The sequence below is a fragment of the Melospiza georgiana genome, chromosome 23, assembly GCF_028018845.1.
Source record: "Melospiza georgiana isolate bMelGeo1 chromosome 23, bMelGeo1.pri, whole genome shotgun sequence".
NCBI lineage: Eukaryota > Metazoa > Chordata > Aves > Passeriformes > Passerellidae > Melospiza > Melospiza georgiana.
Genome location: NC_080452.1, coordinates 4,235,489 through 4,255,511, shown reverse-complemented (window position 1 = coordinate 4,255,511; position 20,023 = coordinate 4,235,489). Strand labels below are relative to the sequence as shown.

The following is a 20,023-nucleotide window of genomic DNA, read 5'->3' as shown; positions in this document are numbered from 1 at the left end:
TTCCTGTGATTGTTTGACTCTCCCTTCATCACTGTCCCATTCTGCTGTCCCTCATTCCCATGTCAAGGGGGGTTTTCCCTTCCCTTAGACTCGGGGTGTCCCAGGCTTGAAGGAGCTAGATGGCCTTGCTATTCCCAAAATGCTGTCACAGAGCAGGATGTGACAGCCCCATTGCTTCCCCAGGCCCTGGCACAGAAGGAGGACATGGAGGAGAGGATCACCACACTGGAGAAGCGGTACCTGGCAGCCCAGCGAGAGGCCACCTCCATCCATGACCTCAATGACAAACTGGAGAATGAGTTGGCCAACAAGGAGTCCCTGCACCGCCAGGTACCAGCCCTGAGTGTCCCCTTGCCCGGGGCTGGGGCAGGAGGGGTGCTGGGTGGGCCATGCCCGGGTGGCACACACCCTGCTGTCCCGCAGTGCGAGGAGAAGGCGCGGCACCTGCAGGAGCTGCTGGAGCTGGCCGAGCAGAAGCTGCAGCAGACAATGAGAAAGGCAGAGACGCTGCCCGAGGTGGAAGCTGAGCTGGCCCAGCGCATTGCTGCGCTCACCAAGGCAAGTGGCAGGGCTGGGGCCGGGCTGCAGGGGCTGGGCTGGAGCTGCTGGGGACGGCAGAGACCAGAGGGAAGGGGAGGAAAGGGATCGGGGAGGGGTCAGGGAGGGATCCGAGAGGGAGGGCAGGGACTGGAAAGGAGGGCAGGGGTTGGAGAGGGAGGGCAGTGCTGGGACCAGAGGAGGAGCTGGGTCTGGCTGCCCCCTTGTATTTGTCCAGGTTTAGAGCAAATTTGGGGAAGAATCCCCCAAAGGAGCTCCGGTGGGAAAAGCAGATCCAATCGGCCCCTCCCCCCAACTGGTCCGGGAGGAAAAAATACCTCCTTGAAGAAAGGTGGAAAAAAACTGTTTATTAAACAATAAAACCAAAACAATATCAAACAATGAGACCCCTTGCCACTCTAAAAGAGATGACAAACTGAGAAAAGCCCGTCCCTGGGTTGCAGCTCACTCAGTCTCTGATCAGTCCCTCCGGTGCTGGAATTGTCTCAGGCCAGGCCCGGCCCGGTGGGCCACAGGTGCAGCTGCAGGTGCTCTCCTGGGTGTTCAGTCCAGAGCAGTTTCAAGAGGTCCAAAGAAAAGAAGAAAACACAGTCCAGGGAACTTCTTTGCCTCGGCTAGCTGAAAACTAACTAAAAAGCAAAAGAAGAGCTCTGTCCCACTGTCTGTCCGCAGACAACAACAGTTCAGGAGGAGGAATGTGGAGGAGTGAGAGCAGTGTCTGGAGGAAAAAAAAACTGCACTTCTCTCCCCCCTTCACTCTCTGCAATAAGTCTTAAAGGTGCAAAACTTACTATTCAGCATAAACAGAACAAGATGATTTGGGATAAAAGCATCATACAGCCAACCCAGGACACCCCTGCAGCCATGGAGCCCCTGGCCGCCCAAGGCATCCCACTCTGCTTCCCAGCTGTGGCCTTTCTGTCCCCTTGTCCCCCACTGCTGCAGGGACAAGGCACTGCCTTTAAAGGACACCTCAATGTGTCCTGCACATGAAGGGTTTTCTCCCTTCCCTTGGCCCCTTTCTTCAAGGCAGGGATGGCCCTGTCCGTGTGGATGCCCTTTGGCTTGGGTGAGACCACTCTAAGATGAGGAGAAAGAGGAAGCACCAGGCTGGATTTTGGAGGGGGCAGGCCTGGAGGGAGGAATGGATGCAGCCATCCCTGCCCTTCCTGGGTTCTGGAATGGTGTTTAGGCTCTCACCGAGCACCTCCAGCTCCTGTCACCGTGCCAGCAGGGCCAGTTTGGGCTCACAGGGAGCCCTGCAGGGATGCAGGCAGCAGGAGAGAGCCCTGCATCCCAGGAAGGACTCAGATGCAGAGATGGACACCAGGATGCAGCAGGGCCCTCTTGGCTTTGGGAGCATCATCCGAGAAGGCTGCTCTGCTTTTCCCAGGCAGAAGAGAGGCACGGGAGCATTGAGGAGCACCTCCGGCAGCTGGAGACTCAGCTGGAGGAGAAGAACCAGGAGCTGGCCAGGGTAAGTCCTGATCCTTGGTGCCTGGGTACCTGGGCACATGTGGATTGCAGTTTGGGAGCAGCTTGGGAGAACAGCCTGGTTAATCCTTTCCCATCTGCGACCACTTAAACTTGAGCCACACAGGAGCTCATGGCACTCTCTGCTGTGATTTCCCATCTCCCAGGCATCCAAGACTTGCTGTTAATATTCCACACCCACTCCTCTCTCAGCATCACTCTCTGGGGGAAGCTGGAACCCCAAAGGATGGAAGGGGAGGCTTCAGCAGTTCTTCCCCTGAGCCTGGACCAGCAGAATTAAAAGGGCAGGGAAGCTGAGCTGCTGTGCCCTGGGCTGCACAGTCCATTCTTCAGCTTCTGTGCTTCTCAGCTGGGGCTGGGCTGTCCCTGCAGGAGGCTCTGATGCCCATTTCTCGGGTCACCCAGGTGACATTACAGATGTGGCCCTGGGGAAGCCCCCAGATGTTTTGCCTTAGGACAGATATTTGAAAATCCAGAGGTTCCATGTCCAGTGGGGTCTGGAAGGTGCCCCCAGTGTGGGTATCCCTGGCAGACACACAGGAGAAGCTTCCTTGAGGGGCAGGCAGGCATGGTCTCCTTAATCCTTTTCTCTCCTGTTCATCCCTGCCTGGGAGCTGGCAGAGACAGCAGGGCCAGCACAGAGGGTCCAACCAGGGTTTGTCCCCAGACACTGGGCCTGGTGGGCCAGCTCTGACGCTGCAGCAGGCACAGGAAGGCAGGAGGGCACTGAGCCCCTGTAGATGTGACACAGGTGTCTGTGTGTCTGTCCCAGGCACGGCAGAGGGAGAAGATGAACGAGGAGCACAACAAGCGGCTCTCGGACACCGTGGATCGGCTGCTGAGCGAGAGCAACGAGCGGCTGCAGCTGCACCTCAAGGAGAGGATGGCAGCCTTGGAGGAGAAGGTACTGCCTGGGGCAGGGCTCCTCTGGGGCTTGAGGGGTCTGCAGTCCCTCTGTGCTTCATCCAGCCATGGCCCAGGGCTGGAAGTGCCTGTGCAGGGCTGGAGAAATGGTAACGTGCAAGACATGGCTGTGCTGGGGCTGGTGGAGCACAGGGAACTGTTCTGGTCACCTCACTCAGGGAGACCCCCTCCCCACCATCTCCCACCTCCCACAGCTGCAGGATTTGTCCTGCTCCTTTCCCTCACCTCGCTGTTTCTGCTGGTGCAGCCCTGATGCCACCTGTGCCCAGCTGTCAGAGCAAATCCCACCTGCATTTTGCAGGAAAAATTGCAGTGTTCATCCTGTCTCAGTGCCCATCCCTCTACATGCTGCCTTAAAACTTTCCTGTCCCCAGCTGCAGACTGATTTCCCTTCTCCAAGCCAGGGCAGTGTCCATGAACATCTCCCACCTGACTCCTGGGAACTGGGTTTCCTGGGAGGAGCTGGCTGGAGCTGTGGCTGCCTCAGTGTGAATGGAATTAACTGGGAGCAGCTGGCTCCAAGCAAGCATCCATCCAGAGTGCCAGTGGGAGGTCAGGCCTTGGTGATTCAGCTCTCTCAGGGTTCCTGCCCTCAGCACACAGGTGCATCCTCCAGCTGATGCCCCCAGGGCTGGCTCTGTCCCCCCATCCCATTGCTCTGCTCCTCCTGTCCTCAACCAAATGTGACTATGCCAGCATGTCCAGTTATTCAGCAGATTTCTCTGGATAAAGAGCAGGACCCAACCTGGAGGGATGAGTCCAAATCCCACCCCAGCAAGCAACAGGGACCAGAGTGGTGACATGTTTTGAAGGGCATTGCCTGCTCCCCAGTCTGGTGCCAGCACTTGCCCACCCTGAGAGTTCATCCATTTCTTTCATGCACAAAAATGATCCTGTTTGGCTGCCAGCACTTACCAAAAAATGAGCACTGGTTGAGGCAGTTACAAACTCTCCAGGGGAGGTTTAGACAGATATTAGGGGGAAAAAAAAATCAAGGAAATAATTATAGCATTGGAATAGACTGCCGAGGAGAGTGGTGGAGTCACCATCCCTGGAAGTGTTCCAAAAACATGGATGTGACACTTGGGGTCATGGTTTAGCTATGAACACAGCAGTGCTGAGGGGAATGGTTGGGCTCAATCTTAGAGGGCTTTTCCAGTCTTAACAGTCCCATGATTGTGTGACTCTATAAGCACATCTCCTTTCCCCCCTACCTACTCCCTAGCTCAGATGTAAGGGACATTTTCCCTTTGATCTAGCTGCTCGAGGAGTTGTTCTTCTCTCAGACATATTTCCTAATCTTCAAGCCCATCCACCAAGTCCCTCATCGCCCCCCATGGCCATGCTCAGCCCCAGAGTGGGGCAGGAGTTGAGCTGTGGCCACCCTGCTTGAGAGGCAGGAGCTTTGCAGAGGAGACCTGTGCACAGGCAGGTGAGGAATAGCCCAGAGAGCCTTTTCCAGGTGTTCACTACACAGGAATTCCACACTGGCCATTCCGGGGAGGCCACGTGGCCATTTCCTAAATGGTCTCTCTTTTTCTTTCCTGTTTTTGTTCCCTTTTATTTTATTTTTGGTTTTTCGTAAAGAATACATTGTTACAAGAGCTGGAAAATACCCAAAAGCAGATAGAGGAACACCAGCATGACAAGGTAAATGCGGCCGCAGGGACCTGACCCAGTGATGGCATTGCCTCACTCCCAACCCCCAGTTTGGGGCACTTGCTTCTCCTAAAATGCCCCAGTTTGGGGGCAGCAGAGCACCCAGCAGCAGGAGGCCACACACTCACCCATACAGTGGCTGGGTGGAAGCTGCCACCCCTCCCCAGAGAGCCCCGGGTCAGTTCCCTGCCATCCACGTTCTGTCACACTCACCCATCCCTGAGCCCTCTGTGCAGTGCTGAGGCCAGGCTGGCTTCACCCATGCCTGGAGGAGGGCTCAGGAAGCCACAGCCCCTGGCCCCTGAGGCTTCCCCAGGCTGGGGGTGCTCTGCCCCGTGCCCAGCTTGCAGGGACCCCGCAGTGTTCACACCCTGCTCTCAGATGAGGCACTTCAGCATCATCTGCATGAACCCCCAGTGGCCTAGCTAGAAAGCTGCAGGGACATGGCTTTTGGGAGCAATGGGAGCTTTTGGGATGTGCTGCATGTCTCATGCATGGTTTGGGGGATCAGGGGGCTGCTTTTCCCCTTGCCTGCAGGGAGCATGTGTGCTTATTCCTTGTGCTTCCCAGCCGTGGGTGCTCAGGTCTGGGCAGGGCAGAGCTTGGGGACTCGCATGACACTGCTGGCAATTTGCCCACCCTGGCTTGGCCTGTTTGTCCCCCAGACTGGATCCTGCTGTGCCTGGGAGATCCCTTCTCCCCTCCCTCCCTGTCCATCTGCAGCCTCCCCTGGCATCTCCCAGCACTGGATGTGGGCACAGCTTCCCCATGGGGATGGGACTGGGAGCAGGAGGGAGAGCGAGTTTGGCTGAGGGGTCCCTCACTGCCAGTCCCTTGCCAAGGGAGCACACACGTGCAGTCTGGAGAAGAAGCAGAGCATCCAAGTGGGACCTGTTTTCCTTCATCTCCCAAAGCAGCATTCCTTGAGCCCCTGTGCCTGTCTGTCCTGTTCCTCCCTCCCCACACCCTCATTCCCTCTGCCTGCATGAGCTCTTTCTCTGCTCATGTGTCCAAGATGCTTTAAACCTGGGCTAGGGAATGTAAGCATGGCAATAGCCAAGGATGTGGATGGCCCCAAACCTGGCAGCTCTCCAGAGCAAACCCAAGCCCTGCCTGTCTCATCCCCCAAACAGCGGCGTTTGTCTGACGAGATTGACAAGCTGAGGCTGGAGGTGGATCAGCTCAAGACCAGGAGTGGGACATTTGTGGAGAGTGTGCACACCAGGTAAGTGTCCCCTGGCTTTGGGGGCAGTTTGCTTTGGGGGCCCCAGAGTGTTTCTGGTGCTCCCAAGCTCCAGTGCTGGGCTGCAGGGTCCTCATGGCAGGGTCAGCTTCAGCTGTGCTGTCCCACCATGGATCTGTCCTGGGGTGGGACATGGACTCTTGAGAATAGCCCAGCCCAACTGAATGGCCCCAAATTTGCTCTTGTTTTTCTGCACAAGTGGCTTAGGACTTATTTTGCTCTGAAAGCTGGATTTTCCCCTGTGGAGTACAGGGGATGGGCTTGCAAACCCAAAAAATGAAATTTCCTTTTAGGAAGGGAAACAGAATCTTGTGATTTCAATGGGGACCAATAGGGCAATCTTTAATGCATGTCCCTGCCCTTGATGGCATGCCATGCCTTTTGATGGCTTTGACTTTGGGGAAGATTTTTTTCTTTTATTATTTTTTTTTTAAGTATCCATGCCATGTCCCTCATATCTTCCCCTCCAAGTTGTGTCTTCCTCCTTGACTTTTCTCCCTGCTTTTGCAACATCTGGAATGGTTAGTTTTGGCCTGTTTTTGTCCTTTGCACTGCACCTGATGTAATCCCGGTCCATTTTCTTCTAGTCAGAAAATTTCCCAATTTTCTTTTTTTTCCCCTTCAATTGCAATTCCTTTGATGGTATCTCCATTCCAGAGTGTTTGTAAGTCCTTCTTTTCTGTTTTGGCCTTCAAAGGGGATCAATTTTGGCAAGGTTTGGTGCATGTGAAATGAAATTTCACTTCATTCCTTGCAAACCCTAAAAGAAAGGCTTACAAACGCATTGAATTCCTCCTCTAGATGTGATATTAAAAGGAATCACATCTGGGGCAGAAGGAGGAATTGCTTTGGAGCTGTTACAGGCAAAGGAGAATGAAGCCCCTCTGTCTCCAATGCAATGGGCCTCCCACACCCTTTCATTTAAAGTCAGCTGGGATATGGGGACATCCCAGCCCAGGGCACCAGGAGCAGAGGTGAGTCCATCAGGTCTCAGCCTCCAGCACTGACCAGGACACCCAGAGCTGCTTCAGGAAAATGGAGGTGGTAAAGGAGGGTGACAGCACGACAGCCCCACCTGGGACACCACACCCTGCCCTGAGCGCTTCCAGCGTGGGTTCAAGGCAGCAAGGGGTCAGTGGGAGCAACCAGTGAAGAAAATTCCCCTCTTAGCAAAGGTGGAAAAGATGGGGAAGAGCTGATGTAACCAGCCTTGGGCCTGTCAGCAGAAAGGAGAAGAAGGCCTGGAGACCCTGTGTCTGTCATGGAGAGAAAAAATGGGGAGGGTGAGGAAGAGCCTGTGAGGATGAAGGAGAGCTGGGTGCTGGAGCAGAGTCTGGAGCATGTGTGGGACCTCTTTGCATGGTCTGTAAGAGCAGGATGGACAATATGGGGATTTTTTTGTATTTCTCAGGTGAAAAATCAGCAGAAATCGTGAGTTGCAGAATGATCCCCCAGCTGAAATGTCAGCTTTTGTCTAAGGTGGTTTTATCTGGTTTTAGCTGGGCAGCAGCTTGTCAGCAGCTCTGAAATCCCTGGAACTTGTGCCTTTGACACACCAGGCTCCAGCCATGCTGCTCATGGTGCTGATTTTGTCTCCAGGCCTGTATCTGCCTGACCTCCAGGCCTGACCTGATTCTGTATCCAGGCCTGCAAACCAGGCCCACCATGATGGAAAACCACCATCTGCCTCGGGCTGCTGCTTTTGTCATCTTAACTTCACCTTAAACTGAACAAACCTCGAGTCTCCAGGGGCACTGTATGTGGGGAGTAATCGCCCTGTGCCCAGGAATGTGCCTGGCTCAGCTCCATGGTTAGGTCTTCAGGGCCAGGAGGAACAAGTGGGCAAAGTGGAGACGTGGAATGAGCACCACGAGTGGCTCCAAGTGCCTTCCTGTCGAGCTGCTGCCTTGCTCTGTCTGGTGTGGGACTCACCAGGGCCTGGCCCACGCACCAGCCCTGGCAAGGAGGAGGAGGGTGAAGAAGTCCCAGCTGGTTCTTGCTGGGAGGTCCCAACAATGCTCATGTCCTCACACCTGGAAGATGTTTCAGGTGGAATTTTATTCACTGTAATCACAGAATCAGTGAGGTTGGAAGAGTCCTCCAAGGTCATCAAGTCCAACCTTCTTCAGCCAAATACCAGCATATCCACTAAATCACATTGCAAAGTGCCTCATCTACCATTTTTCGAACACTTCCAGGGGTGGGAACTCCACCACTGACTTGGGCAGCCTGTGCTGGGGCCTGACCAGCCTTTCCATTAAGAAATTTTTCCCAACATCCAACCTGAACCTTCCCTTGAGGCCATTTCCCCTTATCCTGTCACTCACTGCCTTGCAGAAGAGACTGACCCTCATCAGGGCATTTCTCATGAAAATCTGGACTTGATTGTTGTAGGTCCCTTCCAGGAATAAACATGAAAAGGACAAGAGCTCCCTAGCTCCTGCTGGGTACATGGAGATGGAGAAGACAACGAGCTGTGTTGGGACATTCCAGCTGCTCTGGAGAGGGAGGGGCAGGAGGGGCCTGTTCAGCCCTGGCTCCACAGCAGCCCCAGTGCAGGGGCTTTGGGGCAGAACTGGCTGGATGCCCTCATGGGTGCACAGAGGAGGGAGCAGCAGGGGAGGGCCCAGGGCTGAACTTCTGACAGTCTGGGAAAGTTGGGAGTCTCCAGAGGTCAGAGATCATCAGAGGCTGCAGATTCCTCAGAAGGGGCAGCTCCATTCTCTGCTCTCTGTGAGCAGGGACAAGAGCCAGGAAGCAGCTGGAGCTGTGTCAGGGCAGGGTCAGGCTGGATCGCAGGAAAGGTTCTTCCCCAGAGGGTGCTGGCACTGCCCAGGCTCCCCAGGGAATGGGCACAGCCCCGAGGCTGCCAGAGCTCCAGGAGTGTTTGGGCAGCACTGCCAGGGATGCCCAGGGTGGGGTGGGGTCTGTGCAGGGCCAGGAGCTGGACTTGATTGTTGTAGGTCCCTTCCAGCTCAGGATATTCTGTGATTCAATGATTCTGTGAGTACATTTCCAGTTCCCCTGTGGGGGAATTGGAACCTTTTTCCAGAGCCTGGTTTTGCATCCTTTCATGCCAAGCCAGCAAACATCACTGGGATGGGCATCCTGCCGTGTTCTCTTCCTCCTGCTCCTTCTCCTCTGTCCCAAGAAGCCGGGGCTGCAAGGGGAGCAGCCTGAGGGTGAGGGTGTCCTGCACAGAGCAATGTCCCCCACAGGACTCTTTCTTCCCAGGTCCCACATGGGCAGTGCCACTGACCTGCGCTTCCCGCTGGGAGCTGTGGTCCATGGCCCAGCCGAGCCCTTCGGAGCAGCCCCGGGGCTGCCCCGGGCACAGAAGGGACGATTCGGTGCCCGGAGAGAGGAGCCAGCCAAGGTAAAGCCTGTGCAGCCCAGAGTGAGGGTCTGCTCCTGCCCTGCATCCTGGGATTGGGGTCACATCTGGAGACTTGGGGCAGTTTCCTTCTCCTGGTGCATTGATGGGGGAACATGGAAGGGTTTCTCATTCGAGTCACATTGAGATAGAACTCCTGCATGGGGATCACCAGTCTGGCTTTTGGAGACATGGGAATGCTGTGTAGGACCGTGGCCCTTGTTCCCCCAGGACTGGGAGCAGGCCCAGGCAGGTGGGGTCCTGGCCGCGGGGCCTCACGCCTTCGACAGTGACCCCGACATCTCCGACGTGGATGAAGATGACCATGAGACGCTGTTCAGCTCCATGGATGTGCTCTCTCCTGGTGGGCACTCAGATGCCCAGACACTGGCCATGATGCTTCAGGAGCAGCTGGATGCCATCAACGAAGAGATCAGGTATGACCATGGCCAAAACCCACCACTGCCTTGTGCAGAAATGGCTCCAGGGGGACAACAAATAGCCTGGAGGCTCTGCTGGCCTTAAACTGGGGCCTGATGTGTCTTCAGCCAGGGAAGTGGCTCCAGGACATCCAGCCACAGGGCTTGGTCCTTCCTGCCAAGTCTCCCTGTCTCTCAGCTGCACCAGTGCTGGCTCAGAGGGTCATTACTTCAATCAATCATATTTCATATCCTCCATGGATATTAAAAGGAATCAGAGTGTGTCTCAGCTCAGGTTTTTGTGGATCCTGATGGATCTTGTTGCCATTCTGGGAGGCTGGGGGTTGAGCACAGGACCAAGGTGCACTTCCCCAGGATAGAGGCCCTGTGTCCCTGGGAAGGCGGGGAGCCAGAAGCCCTGAGTGCTGCTGGTCTCCCAGGATGATCCAGGAGGAGAAGGAGTCCACGGAGCTCCGTGCAGAGGAGCTGGAGACGCGGGTCACGAGCGGCAGCATGGAGGGCCTGAACCTCACCCAGCTGTGCAAGAGGGCCTCCATCCCCACCTCGCTGACAGCCCTGTCCCTGGCCAGCTCATCCCCCCCGCTCAGTGGCCGCTCCACGCCCAAGCTGAGCTCGCGCAGCGCGGCGCAGGACCTGGACCGCATGGGGATCATGACGTTGGTGAGGAGCCGGGAGGGGCCGAGAGGTGGGAGCGAAGCCCGGTGTCCACACGGGCCTGGGGGGGTGTGGGACGATGGGGTGCCCGTGTTTCTGTCTCCAGGCTGGCAGCCTGGCCCCGGGACTGCTCTGGGGGGGTGCTCCATTAACTGCCCCCCTTTCTGTGTCTCTCTCGCTTTCCCCCTTGCAATCAGCCCAGCGACTTGAGGAAGCACCGGAGGAAACTGCTAGTGAGTGGCTCCCATCCCGTTGGTTTTTGTCCAAGCCCTTTTTCCAGCCTGCTCCTGGCTTTATCCACACCAGGTCAGGGTGCAGCAGGCGCGGGATGGAGCTGGGGACCCCAGGGACTCAGCAGGAGGATCATGGGGATCCCGAAAGGTGCTTGGACATGTTCCCACTGGCAGCCTGGGGGGTCTGGCAGGACGTGGGGAGGTTCAGAAAGCCACTGGGTCCTCAAACATTGTGTCCCTTCTGGCAACAGGGTGTCCTTGGGACATTCCCATCTGTGCTCCTCAGAGCCCTCTAATGAGGGCCAGCAGCTTCTGTCCCCACACCCTGACCTGGACCATGGGGTTACATCCTCTCACCCCCCATTCCCAGGATCTCAGCCATACTGTCACATCCTCCCCATCCGCTTGGGCATCTGGAACCATTGCCAGAGCTCTCATTCAGGCCATTCCTGGAGCGTGGTAAAGCCCCAGCAGGGCTCTGGTGGCTCTTTTGGCCATGCCTCCATGGAGCAAGAGAGAGGCAGGCAGCAGGGCAAGGATGGAGCTGGGGTCTGGCCTCCCACCCTCACGGCCTCTCCGCTTGTTCAGTCCCCCGCAGCTCGGGACGAGAGCCGGGAGGACAAAACCACCATCAAGTGTGAGACATCCCCGCCCTCCTCACCCAGGACACTGCGGCTGGAGAAGCTGGGCCACCCTGCTCTGAGTCAGGAGGATGGCAGGAGGTATGTGAAGACCCTTGGCATCTCCCTTGGTTTGAGGATACACCTGGGGCACATGTGGGATGGGTGGGCTGGGGTTTGCCATGTGCCCTGCTCAAGAATAACCTAAAGGCTTTGCTCTTCCTCTCCCTCTTCCATCCCCAGCTCACTGGAGGACCAGGCTAGCAATCCCAGCAGCAGCCAGGACTCCTTGCACAAGGGCTCCAAGAGGAAGGGGATCAAATCCTCCATCGGGCGCCTGTTTGGGAAGAAGGAGAAGGGTCGTTTTAACCAGCTGAGCAGAGAAGGGTCCACGGGGCAGGGTCCGTGAGCAGCCCTGTCCCTGTCTGTGCCAGACCCTCCTCACCCTCTGGCTCTGTCTGCCATTGGGGTGACAGGGAGGGGCTGGGACACCCCTGCTGGTGTGGGGATGCTGGGGCCATGGCAGCTTCAGGGAAGTTGGAGCTTGGTGTTTTCTCCCCTTGGTCTTTCTGGCCTAAGCATAGTGTCACCTTAATGCTCTGTCAGAGCTGGGGTGTGGACAGTGACCTGCTGTCCCTGTATCTCATCTTTGATGTCCCCAGATCTACTTCCCTCCCCATGGATTTTGCAGAGCCCTTTACTAGGAGCTGCTTTTCCATTCCCAAATCCTTTACTACTTCCATGCTGAGTATCGTTGGACTCACTGATCTTTCTGGGTCCCTTCCAGAAAGGACTGTTCTGTGATTTTGGGGTTCTGGGATTTGGAAATAGGAGGGAGGGCAGGAGGGGGTCTGCTTGGGCTTCCCAGAGTGCTGGGGGGCCATGGAGGTGGGTTCCAAAGGGACACTGTCACCTTCTGTGCTGTCACTGTGTGTCCCCCTGGCATAGGGATGGTGACAATGCCCACACTGGTCCTGTGGGAGATCACACTGACCAGGGACATCACACTGACCTGAGGGTGTCTTGCTTGCCCAACAGTGCTGCTGACTGATGTGGAGGGGGGCATCCAGGACCCCCTGGGACTGGGCAAGCTGGGGGCTCAGGCTGAGAAGGATCGGCGCCTACGGAAGAAGTGAGTAAACTTCCTTCCCTACCCCAGCAAAAAACTGATCTGCTGGGAAACCATGGCACAGGACTAGGAATCGCTGGGAAATCTCATCTTCACCCTCCCTTGGGCTTTGTTACTTCCTTCACAGCTTTGTATTCCTGCTGCTCGGAGCATGTTCCCTTCAGGGAACTCTCCCTTCCACACAAGTCCCCCATAAATCACTCTTCTGCTTCTGTTCCTGCCAGGCATGAACTCCTGGAGGAGGCTCGGAGGAAAGGATTGCCCTTTGCCCACTGGGATGGCCCCACTGTTGTGTCCTGGCTGGAGGTGCGTGCCCATGGACTGTCCCCATGCTGTCCCCACAGGTCTGTGTGTGCCACCATGTCCCACCACGCTCGGTCCATGTGCACAGCTGGGGCCTGCAAATCCTGGGAGAGCAGAGGAGATCCCTGCATCCCTCCCAGGGCCTGTGGAATTGTGGTTTGAGTAGAGCTTTGGGTTTGAGCATAAGTCTGAGGAGGAGGGACTGAGGGAGCAGGGGGGTCAGCCTGGAGAGAAGGAGGCTCAGGGGGGACCTTGTGGCTCTGCACAACTCCTGACAGGAAGGGACAGCCGGGGCGGGTCAGGCTCTGCTCCCAGGAACAGGGACAGGAGGAGAGCGAACAGCCTCAGGCTGTGCCAGGGGAGGTTCAGGTTGGATATTGGGAAAAAGGGCTTCAGTGAAAGGATGGTCGGGCCCTGGCACAACTGCCCAGGGCAATGGTGGGGTCGCCATCCCTGGAAGTGTTTGAAAGATGTGTGGATGTGGCACCTGGGACATGGCTAAGTGGTGAATGTAACAGTGCTGGGGGAATGGTTGTAACTGTTCTCAGAGGGCTTTTCCAACCTTAATGATTTTGTGAAAAGCTCCGTGGGTGCTCTCTCCCTGTGCTGTGCCCATCAGGCACAGGCATGCTGGGCCTCCCACAAGCCACCTCGGCAAGGTACAACCAAGCCAAGAATCCCCACATGGGCGTTCAGCTTTGAATCTGGGCTCTAGAGAGGGTGGCCATGGGAGCCAGGGTGGCAGTGCCAGGCAGTCACTGCTGTCCCTGTCCCCAGCTCTGGGTGGGGATGCCAGCCTGGTACGTGGCTGCGTGCCGGGCCAACGTCAAGAGCGGGGCCATCATGTCGGCCCTGTCGGACACCGAGATCCAGCGCGAGATCGGCATCAGCAACGCCCTGCACCGCCTCAAGCTGCGCCTGGCCATCCAGGAGATGGTGTCCCTGACCAGCCCCTCAGCGCCGCCCACGTCCCGCACGGTGAGTGCTGCCTGCCCTCCCTGGGCCACACAGCGAGATCCCTGCTCTTCTTACCCTCCCTGCCCTCCCTGGGCCACACAGCGAGATCCCTGCCCTCCCTGCTAACTCACACCTCCATGGGCCACAGAGTGTGCTCCCTGCCCTCCATGGGCCACACAGCCTGCTCCCTGTTCTCCATGGGCCACATAGTGAGTGCTCCCTGCCCTCCATGGGCCGCACAGTGAGATCCCTGCCCTTCTTACCCTCCCTGTCCTCCCTGGGCCGCACAACGAGATCCCTGCCCTCCTTGGGCCGCACAGCCTGCTCCCTGCCCTCCCTGTTCGCTCCCACCTCCATGGGCCACAGAGCGTGCTCCCGGCCCTCCATGGGCCACATAGTGAGTGCTCCCTGCGCTCCCTGCTCACTCACACCTCCATGGGCCACACAGCTGCTCCCTGCCCTCCATGGGCTGCACAGCGAGATCCCTGCCCTTCTTACCCTCCCTGCCTTCCATGGCCTGCACAGCGAGATCCCTGCCCTCCCTGCCCTCCCTGCCCTCCTTGGGCTGCACAGCCTTCCCTGCCTTCCATGGGCCGCACAGCCCTCCCTGCCCTCCCTGCCCTCCCTGCCCTCCAGGCCTGTTGCTGTTTGTTTGTGGGTCCCTGGGGAGTCCCCAGGCCCCCCTGAGCTGTGTGTGTTCTCTGGTAGCAGGCAAGGAGATTCCACAGGGCTTCTGAGGGTGCTGATTAGGTGAGGGTTTATTGGGGGTTCCACCCTGCGAGCAGCAGGGTTTCTGAGGGAGAAGAGGGGAAGAGGGAGGGAGGGGAAAAGGGCCCAGAGAGAACCTGGTCTGCCTCCCACAGCTTAACAGGGAGTTTCAAAGTGGGCACAGAATAAGCCTTGGGCCAATGGAATTACAGATCCATGACACTTCAGGGGAGGATCACAGACTTGGAATAAACCCTACATTTTCAAGGGGTGAGACAGAGCAAACCATTTAACTAAAATGTAACACCACACTTGCCCTCCTTTCCCTTGGGACCACTGTGGCAAACATGGCCATGGAGGGGTGATGTCCCCTCGTGGACTGGTCAAACCACTGGACGCTCATCCCCCAGCACAAATGGGGATTCCCAGCTGGAAGCATGAAGCTCTTTCCAGTTTCAAGGCTCCTGCCGCTCACACGGGGTTCTCAGCAGGAGGCCAATCCTGCAAAGAGCAGAACTCAAGGCCTGGCTGCCCTGGAGAGGCTAAAACTCCATCCAAAGAGCAGAAATCCAAACATTCCCGATGTTCAGGGCCGGCTTGGTTGCACAAGCCTCTTTCCCAATCATTTCGACACAAGACTTTTACATCTGAAATTCCTGGGGCAACTCAGAGCAACTGCAGATCCCTGCCTTTGATAGAATGTAGAGATTTTGTCTTTTGCTGGTGCCCAAAGCCTTGAGGGGTTAATGATGGCCAAGTAATGCCAAGACACATCTGTAGACTTGCAGCTGGCAGAAGGAAGGCTGCTATGTCCCCCTCAGATGGCTGTGTCTAGGGTCACAACTGATGAGGATAGGCCTGCAGGCTCCCTGAACATCACATTGAAGTGGAAAGGGAGATGAATGAAGGTCCTTGTTCTGCTCTCTCTGTCTGCATGGAGAGGCCAGGGTCCCCTTGGGCATTGGGTGTCACCAGGTTGAGCTGCAAGGATGTGGGGTGTCCCCAGGACACAGCACATGGTGGTCTGATCCTCCACCAGCCTGAGCCGGGCGTGGTTCCAGCACAGCTGGTGCTGACAGAGGCTGGACATGAGCCCAGGTGTGCTCAGCTGGGCAGAAAGGCTGAGGGCACCTGGGCTGTCCCAGCACTGTGGTGGCAGCAGGCCCAGGGCAGTCCCTACCCCTGTGCTGGCACTGCTGGGGTCACACCTGGAATCCTGGGGTACTTCTGGGCACTTGATGACAAGAGAGACCTGGAGGGGCTGGAGCATGTCCAGGGAAGGAACAGAGCCAGGGAAGGGGCTGCAGCACCAGGAGCAGCTGAGGAAACTGGAAAGGGGCTCAGCCTGGAGAAAAGGAGGCTCAGGGGGAACCTTGTGGCTCTGCACAACTCCTGACAGGAGGGGACAGCTGGGGGGAGTTGGGCTCTGCTCCCAGGAAACAGGGACAGGAGGAGAGGGAATGGCCTCAAACTGTGCCAGGGGAGGTTCAGGTTGGATACTGGGGAAAATCTCTCCCTGAAGGGCTGATCAGGCCCTGGCACAACTGCCCAGGGCAATGGTGGAGTCAATCCCTGCAAGTGTTCGAAAGATGAGTGGATGTGGCACTTGAGGACATGGTTTAGTGCTGAGCACGGTGGTGGTGCTGGCTTGGGGGTTGGGCTTGATGATATTTCAGCCTTAATAATTCCATGACTCCATGGTGGTTGTGAACTTCTGTGGTGGTTTGCCCTGACCCCTCTGCTCTCTTCCCTGCAGTCGTCTGGCAATGTCTGGGTCACCCATGAGGAGATGGAGAACATGGCAACTTCCACCAAGACGGTGAGGCTGGGCAGCCCCAGGGGGCTGGGGGAAGCCCCCAGGGTGTCAGGGTCCAAACAGCTCCAGGTGTGGCAACGCAGAGGGAAGGGGATCCCTCACATGTCAGCTCTTGGACAGCACCCTGCAGCTCTTTAGAAACCCTCTTTCAACCTTTTATGTCCCAGCAGTTTCTAAAAGCCCCTCAGATTTTTTCCCTTGTGGATATCACTGGGTTTCTGGAGCAGCCTGGCTGTTTGGGAGTTAAAGACAAAACCCAGGAGTGATCTCAAGACACATGAGATCCCCGAGCCTTTCTGCACCCAAGTCATGGTCTAATCCCCCAGTGACCCCAGCATACCCAAATATTGTCCCCACCATGTGTCCCTGCCACTGGCTGACAGCCTGGGGTCCCTTGCAGGGATGTGTCCATGCTCCCAAAAGCTCTGGCTCCTTTGGAGAGATGGAGCCACACTCCCTTCCCTGCAGCCTGATCACCCCCTGTCCGTGTCTCAGAGCAGGGCAGCATTTCAGACTTGGGTGGGAATTGTGTGTCCAAGGCCAGGCTGGCACTCCCTGGGTAGTGGGAGGTGTCCCTGCCCATGGCAGGGGTAGAATAGGATGAGCCCTTCCAATCCAGACAAGTTTGGGGTTCTCTGAAATATGCATTTTCTTGAAGCTTTTGTTGAGTAGCAGGGATGTGCCACTGTCCCTTGGCAGGTTTTGTGAGCTCTTTTCTGGGGAAAACCAACGTAAGTTGGCAATGGAGGAAATTGCTACAAAATCAGCAAATTGGCTTGGGCAGCCCCCTGTGGGTCATGACAGATGTACTGAAGCTTAATTCTCTTTCTTCCCTCTGAACTGGGGGGACCTAAGAACTCCCTGTGTTTCCCAGAAAAGATGAACAAGCCCCAGGGTCAGTGCCATCTCCAGCCTGAGCCTCATCCTATCTCCTCTTCTTTCTTCTCCTCCTTCTCCTTCTCCTTCTCCCCCTCCTCCTTCTCCTCCTCCTTCTCCTTCTCCTCCTCCTTCTCCTTCTCCTCCTCCTTCTCCTTCTCCTCCTCCTTCTCCTTCTCCTTCTCCTTCTCCTTCTCCTTCTCCTTCTCCTTCTCCTTCTCCTTCTCCTTCTCCTTCTCCTTCTCCTTCTCCTTCTCCTTCTCCTTCTCCTTCTCCTTCTCCTTCTCCTTCTCCTTCTCCTTCTCCTTCTCCTTCTCCTTCTCCTTCTCCTTCTCCTTCTCCTTCTCCTTCTCCTTCTCCTTCTCCTTCCCCTTCCGCTTCCCCTTCCCCTTCCCCTTCCCCTTCCCCTTCCCCTTCTCCATCCTGCATTCTTGGTTAGAGAAGGGGTGGGAACCAGGCCCAGCAGGGTCGGGGTGTCCCCATCACCCTGGGGACAAGGCTGAGGTCCCCAAGGCATAAGAGTGAGCTCTGTCCCTGTGTCCCTCTGTGCTGAGGGGTCTCTGTGCGTGGCAGGCCCTGTCCCTGCAGGGCCAGCAGGTACTGACTGCACTGTCCTTTCTGTTGTCATGCTGCGTGTGTCACTCTTAGGACACAGAGGAAGGCAGCTGGGCACAGGTGAGGTCCCCGGGTCACTCCTGTCCATGGGCGGTGCATGGGGTGGTCGGGGGGAGCTGGACATCCCAGGGGATGTGTGGGGCATTGATGTTCACCAAGGCCTTGGAGGCTTTACCTACACCCCATGGCTGCTCCTCTGGGCCGTCTCTCAGGTACAGGATGTCCTCCTGGGCCCTTCTCTGCTCCAGGCAGTGGCTTTTCCTGGGACCTCTGTGAGATCCAGAGCCTGTGTTAAGAACCCCCACCTGTGTGATCACCCTGCATGCAGGCAGGATTCGAGCTGCACACTTGCTTTTAACCTATTTTGTAGCCCAAAGCCCATACAGGTGATTTTTATGAACCAAAAAGTTGGGAGGAAAGAGTCCTGCTTGGATCCATCTCTTCTGGTTTTATCCCTTTCAAATGTTTTACTTTCCTTCTGATGGATTTTAATTCATTTTTGGACCCAAAATCAGCTTGCAGTAGAAGTGAATGGGTGGGCTTTTTTCCCAAAACTGATTTTTTTGTTTGTTTGTTTTGAAGTCATAAAATAGAGATTCTTAAACTAGAGATTCTTAAAAATGAGTTGGGAATGTACTGGAACCTGTTTCTCAGTTGTTTTGTCTTTCAATGAGTGTGCTGTTTCCAGAGGCAGCTGCTCATAAAGTCCAGTTATGCCTTGCCATTGTTTTTGGCTATGCTTTGCCTCCTGGGGGGACATGAGTAGGTCACAGTCCAGGGCCAACAGGGCTGTTCCCTCCTGCTCCCTCAGTATCACCCAGGGCTCACTCCTCTGGCCTGGCTCAGGACAGTGACCCTCCTGGGCTCTCACTGATCTGGGATTCTGCAGCTCCACCAAGCCCTGGGTTCTCCCCAGCTTCTCCATGTGCTTCTGTGCAGACCTTGGCCTATGGGGACATGAACCACGAGTGGATTGGGAACGAGTGGCTGCCCAGCCTGGGTCTGCCCCAGTACCGCAGCTACTTCATGGAATGCCTGGTGGACGCGCGCATGCTGGACCACCTCACCAAGAAGGACCTGAGGGTGCACCTGAAGATGGTGGACAGCTTCCACCGGTGAGTCCTGGCCCTCGGAGCTCCCCAGCGTGCCCACGGAGCAGAGGTCAGGGGGATTTGAGGGATTCTCCCCTGTCTTGGGCAGCCCTGGATGGCTCTTCCAGGCTGGACTCACCACCCTGAGCTGGGGCAGCTCTTAGGGGCAGAAGTTCTCCTTCACCTCACTCCCTGCTGCAGAATTGCAGAGAACCCGGCCTTCCCCTGGCTGTGAAGCAAACCATGGGCAAAACTTCAGGTTCATCCCACCTGGTGCACCACTGCTGTCTGCCAGCAGCCCAGTGGGAGAAAGCTTGTGCCATCCAAGCCATGACTCCAGCACCAGGATCCAACCCTGCCATGAGGTTCCCACTGCCCACCCTGACCCATGGGCTTCCAGGGTTACCTCCAGCCTCCCTCCAGCCTGGTGCAGCCCCCATGGGCTGGTTCCCCCTTCCCTCTCCAGCAACCACGTGTGAGCATTGTTTGGATCTGCTCTCAGGCAGCTGGGATGGGCTCAAACTGATGGAGTGGGGAATTGCCATGGAAGGGAGGGACATTCCCCCTTGTCCAGCTTTGGGTTCTGTCTGTCCTGACCCATCCCTGGCCTGAAGCATCCTTTGGGCATGTGGGAGCACACAGAGAGGGGGGTTCCTAGCCAGGTCCCTCCCAGCCAGGTGTCCTGGAGGGCTGGGTAACCCCTCGTGTCCCTTGTGTCCCCTTGTGTGTTGCAGCACCAGCCTCCAGTACGGCATCATGTGCCTCAAGAGGCTCAACTACGACCGCAAAGAGCTCGAGAGGAGGCGAGAGGAGACCCAGCATGAGATTAAAGGTCAGCACCCCCTGTGCTGTTCTGGAGGTTCCAGCTCCAGAACAGGACAGAAACCTCCCAGGAGATATCCAGGGCCAGTCTCTCTTTTATCTCTTATTTTTAACCCATTATTTCTGAGCCCCCAGTGCTGTTCTCCTGAGGCACCTTCCTGCTGCTCCAAGTGCCTTTATCAGCTGGCCCCAGGCAGGCATGAGGAGGGAGGAGGGGGAAACAAAGATGCGGCCTGAGCATCCCATGATCTTCTCTGCCCATTTCACTGCTCAGGACATCCCCAGCTTGCTCAGCCTCCCCTTCCTCGTCACTGTTGTGAGATTCCCTGTGCATCTGGCTGCTGCTTGGATTACATCTCATTATTGATAATGCCCCTAATTACATCAGCAGCCATGGGTTCTTAGGATTAATTTTCACAGTTGTTTTCTGCCTGTTATTTCAGCTTTGAGCTTGGTAAATTGAACTGAGCTGGTTTTGGCACTTGAGCTCCCGGTTTTGCTGCTGGCT

The 20,023-nt window shown here is 56.4% G+C and overlaps 1 protein-coding gene across 10 annotated transcripts in view; it reads left to right on the top strand.

The window, feature by feature from the left end:
• PPFIA4 (PTPRF interacting protein alpha 4) overlaps window positions 1–20,023 on the top strand; it is a 64,127-nt gene that overhangs the window by 39,922 nt on the left and 4,182 nt on the right. For 8 of the 10 annotated variants that reach the window (XM_058039971.1, XM_058039973.1, XM_058039978.1 and 5 more), the window contains exons 9-27: window positions 184–330; window positions 424–562; window positions 1,956–2,035; window positions 2,825–2,956; window positions 4,564–4,626; window positions 5,769–5,860; window positions 9,113–9,254; window positions 9,483–9,688; window positions 10,111–10,351; window positions 10,543–10,578; window positions 11,167–11,300; window positions 11,442–11,599; window positions 12,237–12,330; window positions 12,552–12,633; window positions 13,408–13,608; window positions 16,052–16,114; window positions 17,636–17,662; window positions 18,542–18,717; window positions 19,428–19,525. In XM_058039971.1, coding sequence (XP_057895954.1) covers window positions 184–330; window positions 424–562; window positions 1,956–2,035; window positions 2,825–2,956; window positions 4,564–4,626; window positions 5,769–5,860; window positions 9,113–9,254; window positions 9,483–9,688; window positions 10,111–10,351; window positions 10,543–10,578; window positions 11,167–11,300; window positions 11,442–11,599; window positions 12,237–12,330; window positions 12,552–12,633; window positions 13,408–13,608; window positions 16,052–16,114; window positions 17,636–17,662; window positions 18,542–18,717; window positions 19,428–19,525 — 2,311 coding nt within the window. The remainder of the gene's footprint in view (window positions 1–183; window positions 331–423; window positions 563–1,955; window positions 2,036–2,824; window positions 2,957–4,563; window positions 4,627–5,768; window positions 5,861–9,112; window positions 9,255–9,482; window positions 9,689–10,110; window positions 10,352–10,542; window positions 10,579–11,166; window positions 11,301–11,441; window positions 11,600–12,236; window positions 12,331–12,551; window positions 12,634–13,407; window positions 13,609–16,051; window positions 16,115–17,635; window positions 17,663–18,541; window positions 18,718–19,427; window positions 19,526–20,023) is intronic. The other 2 variants (XM_058039980.1, XM_058039979.1) reach the window with 2 other exon arrangements.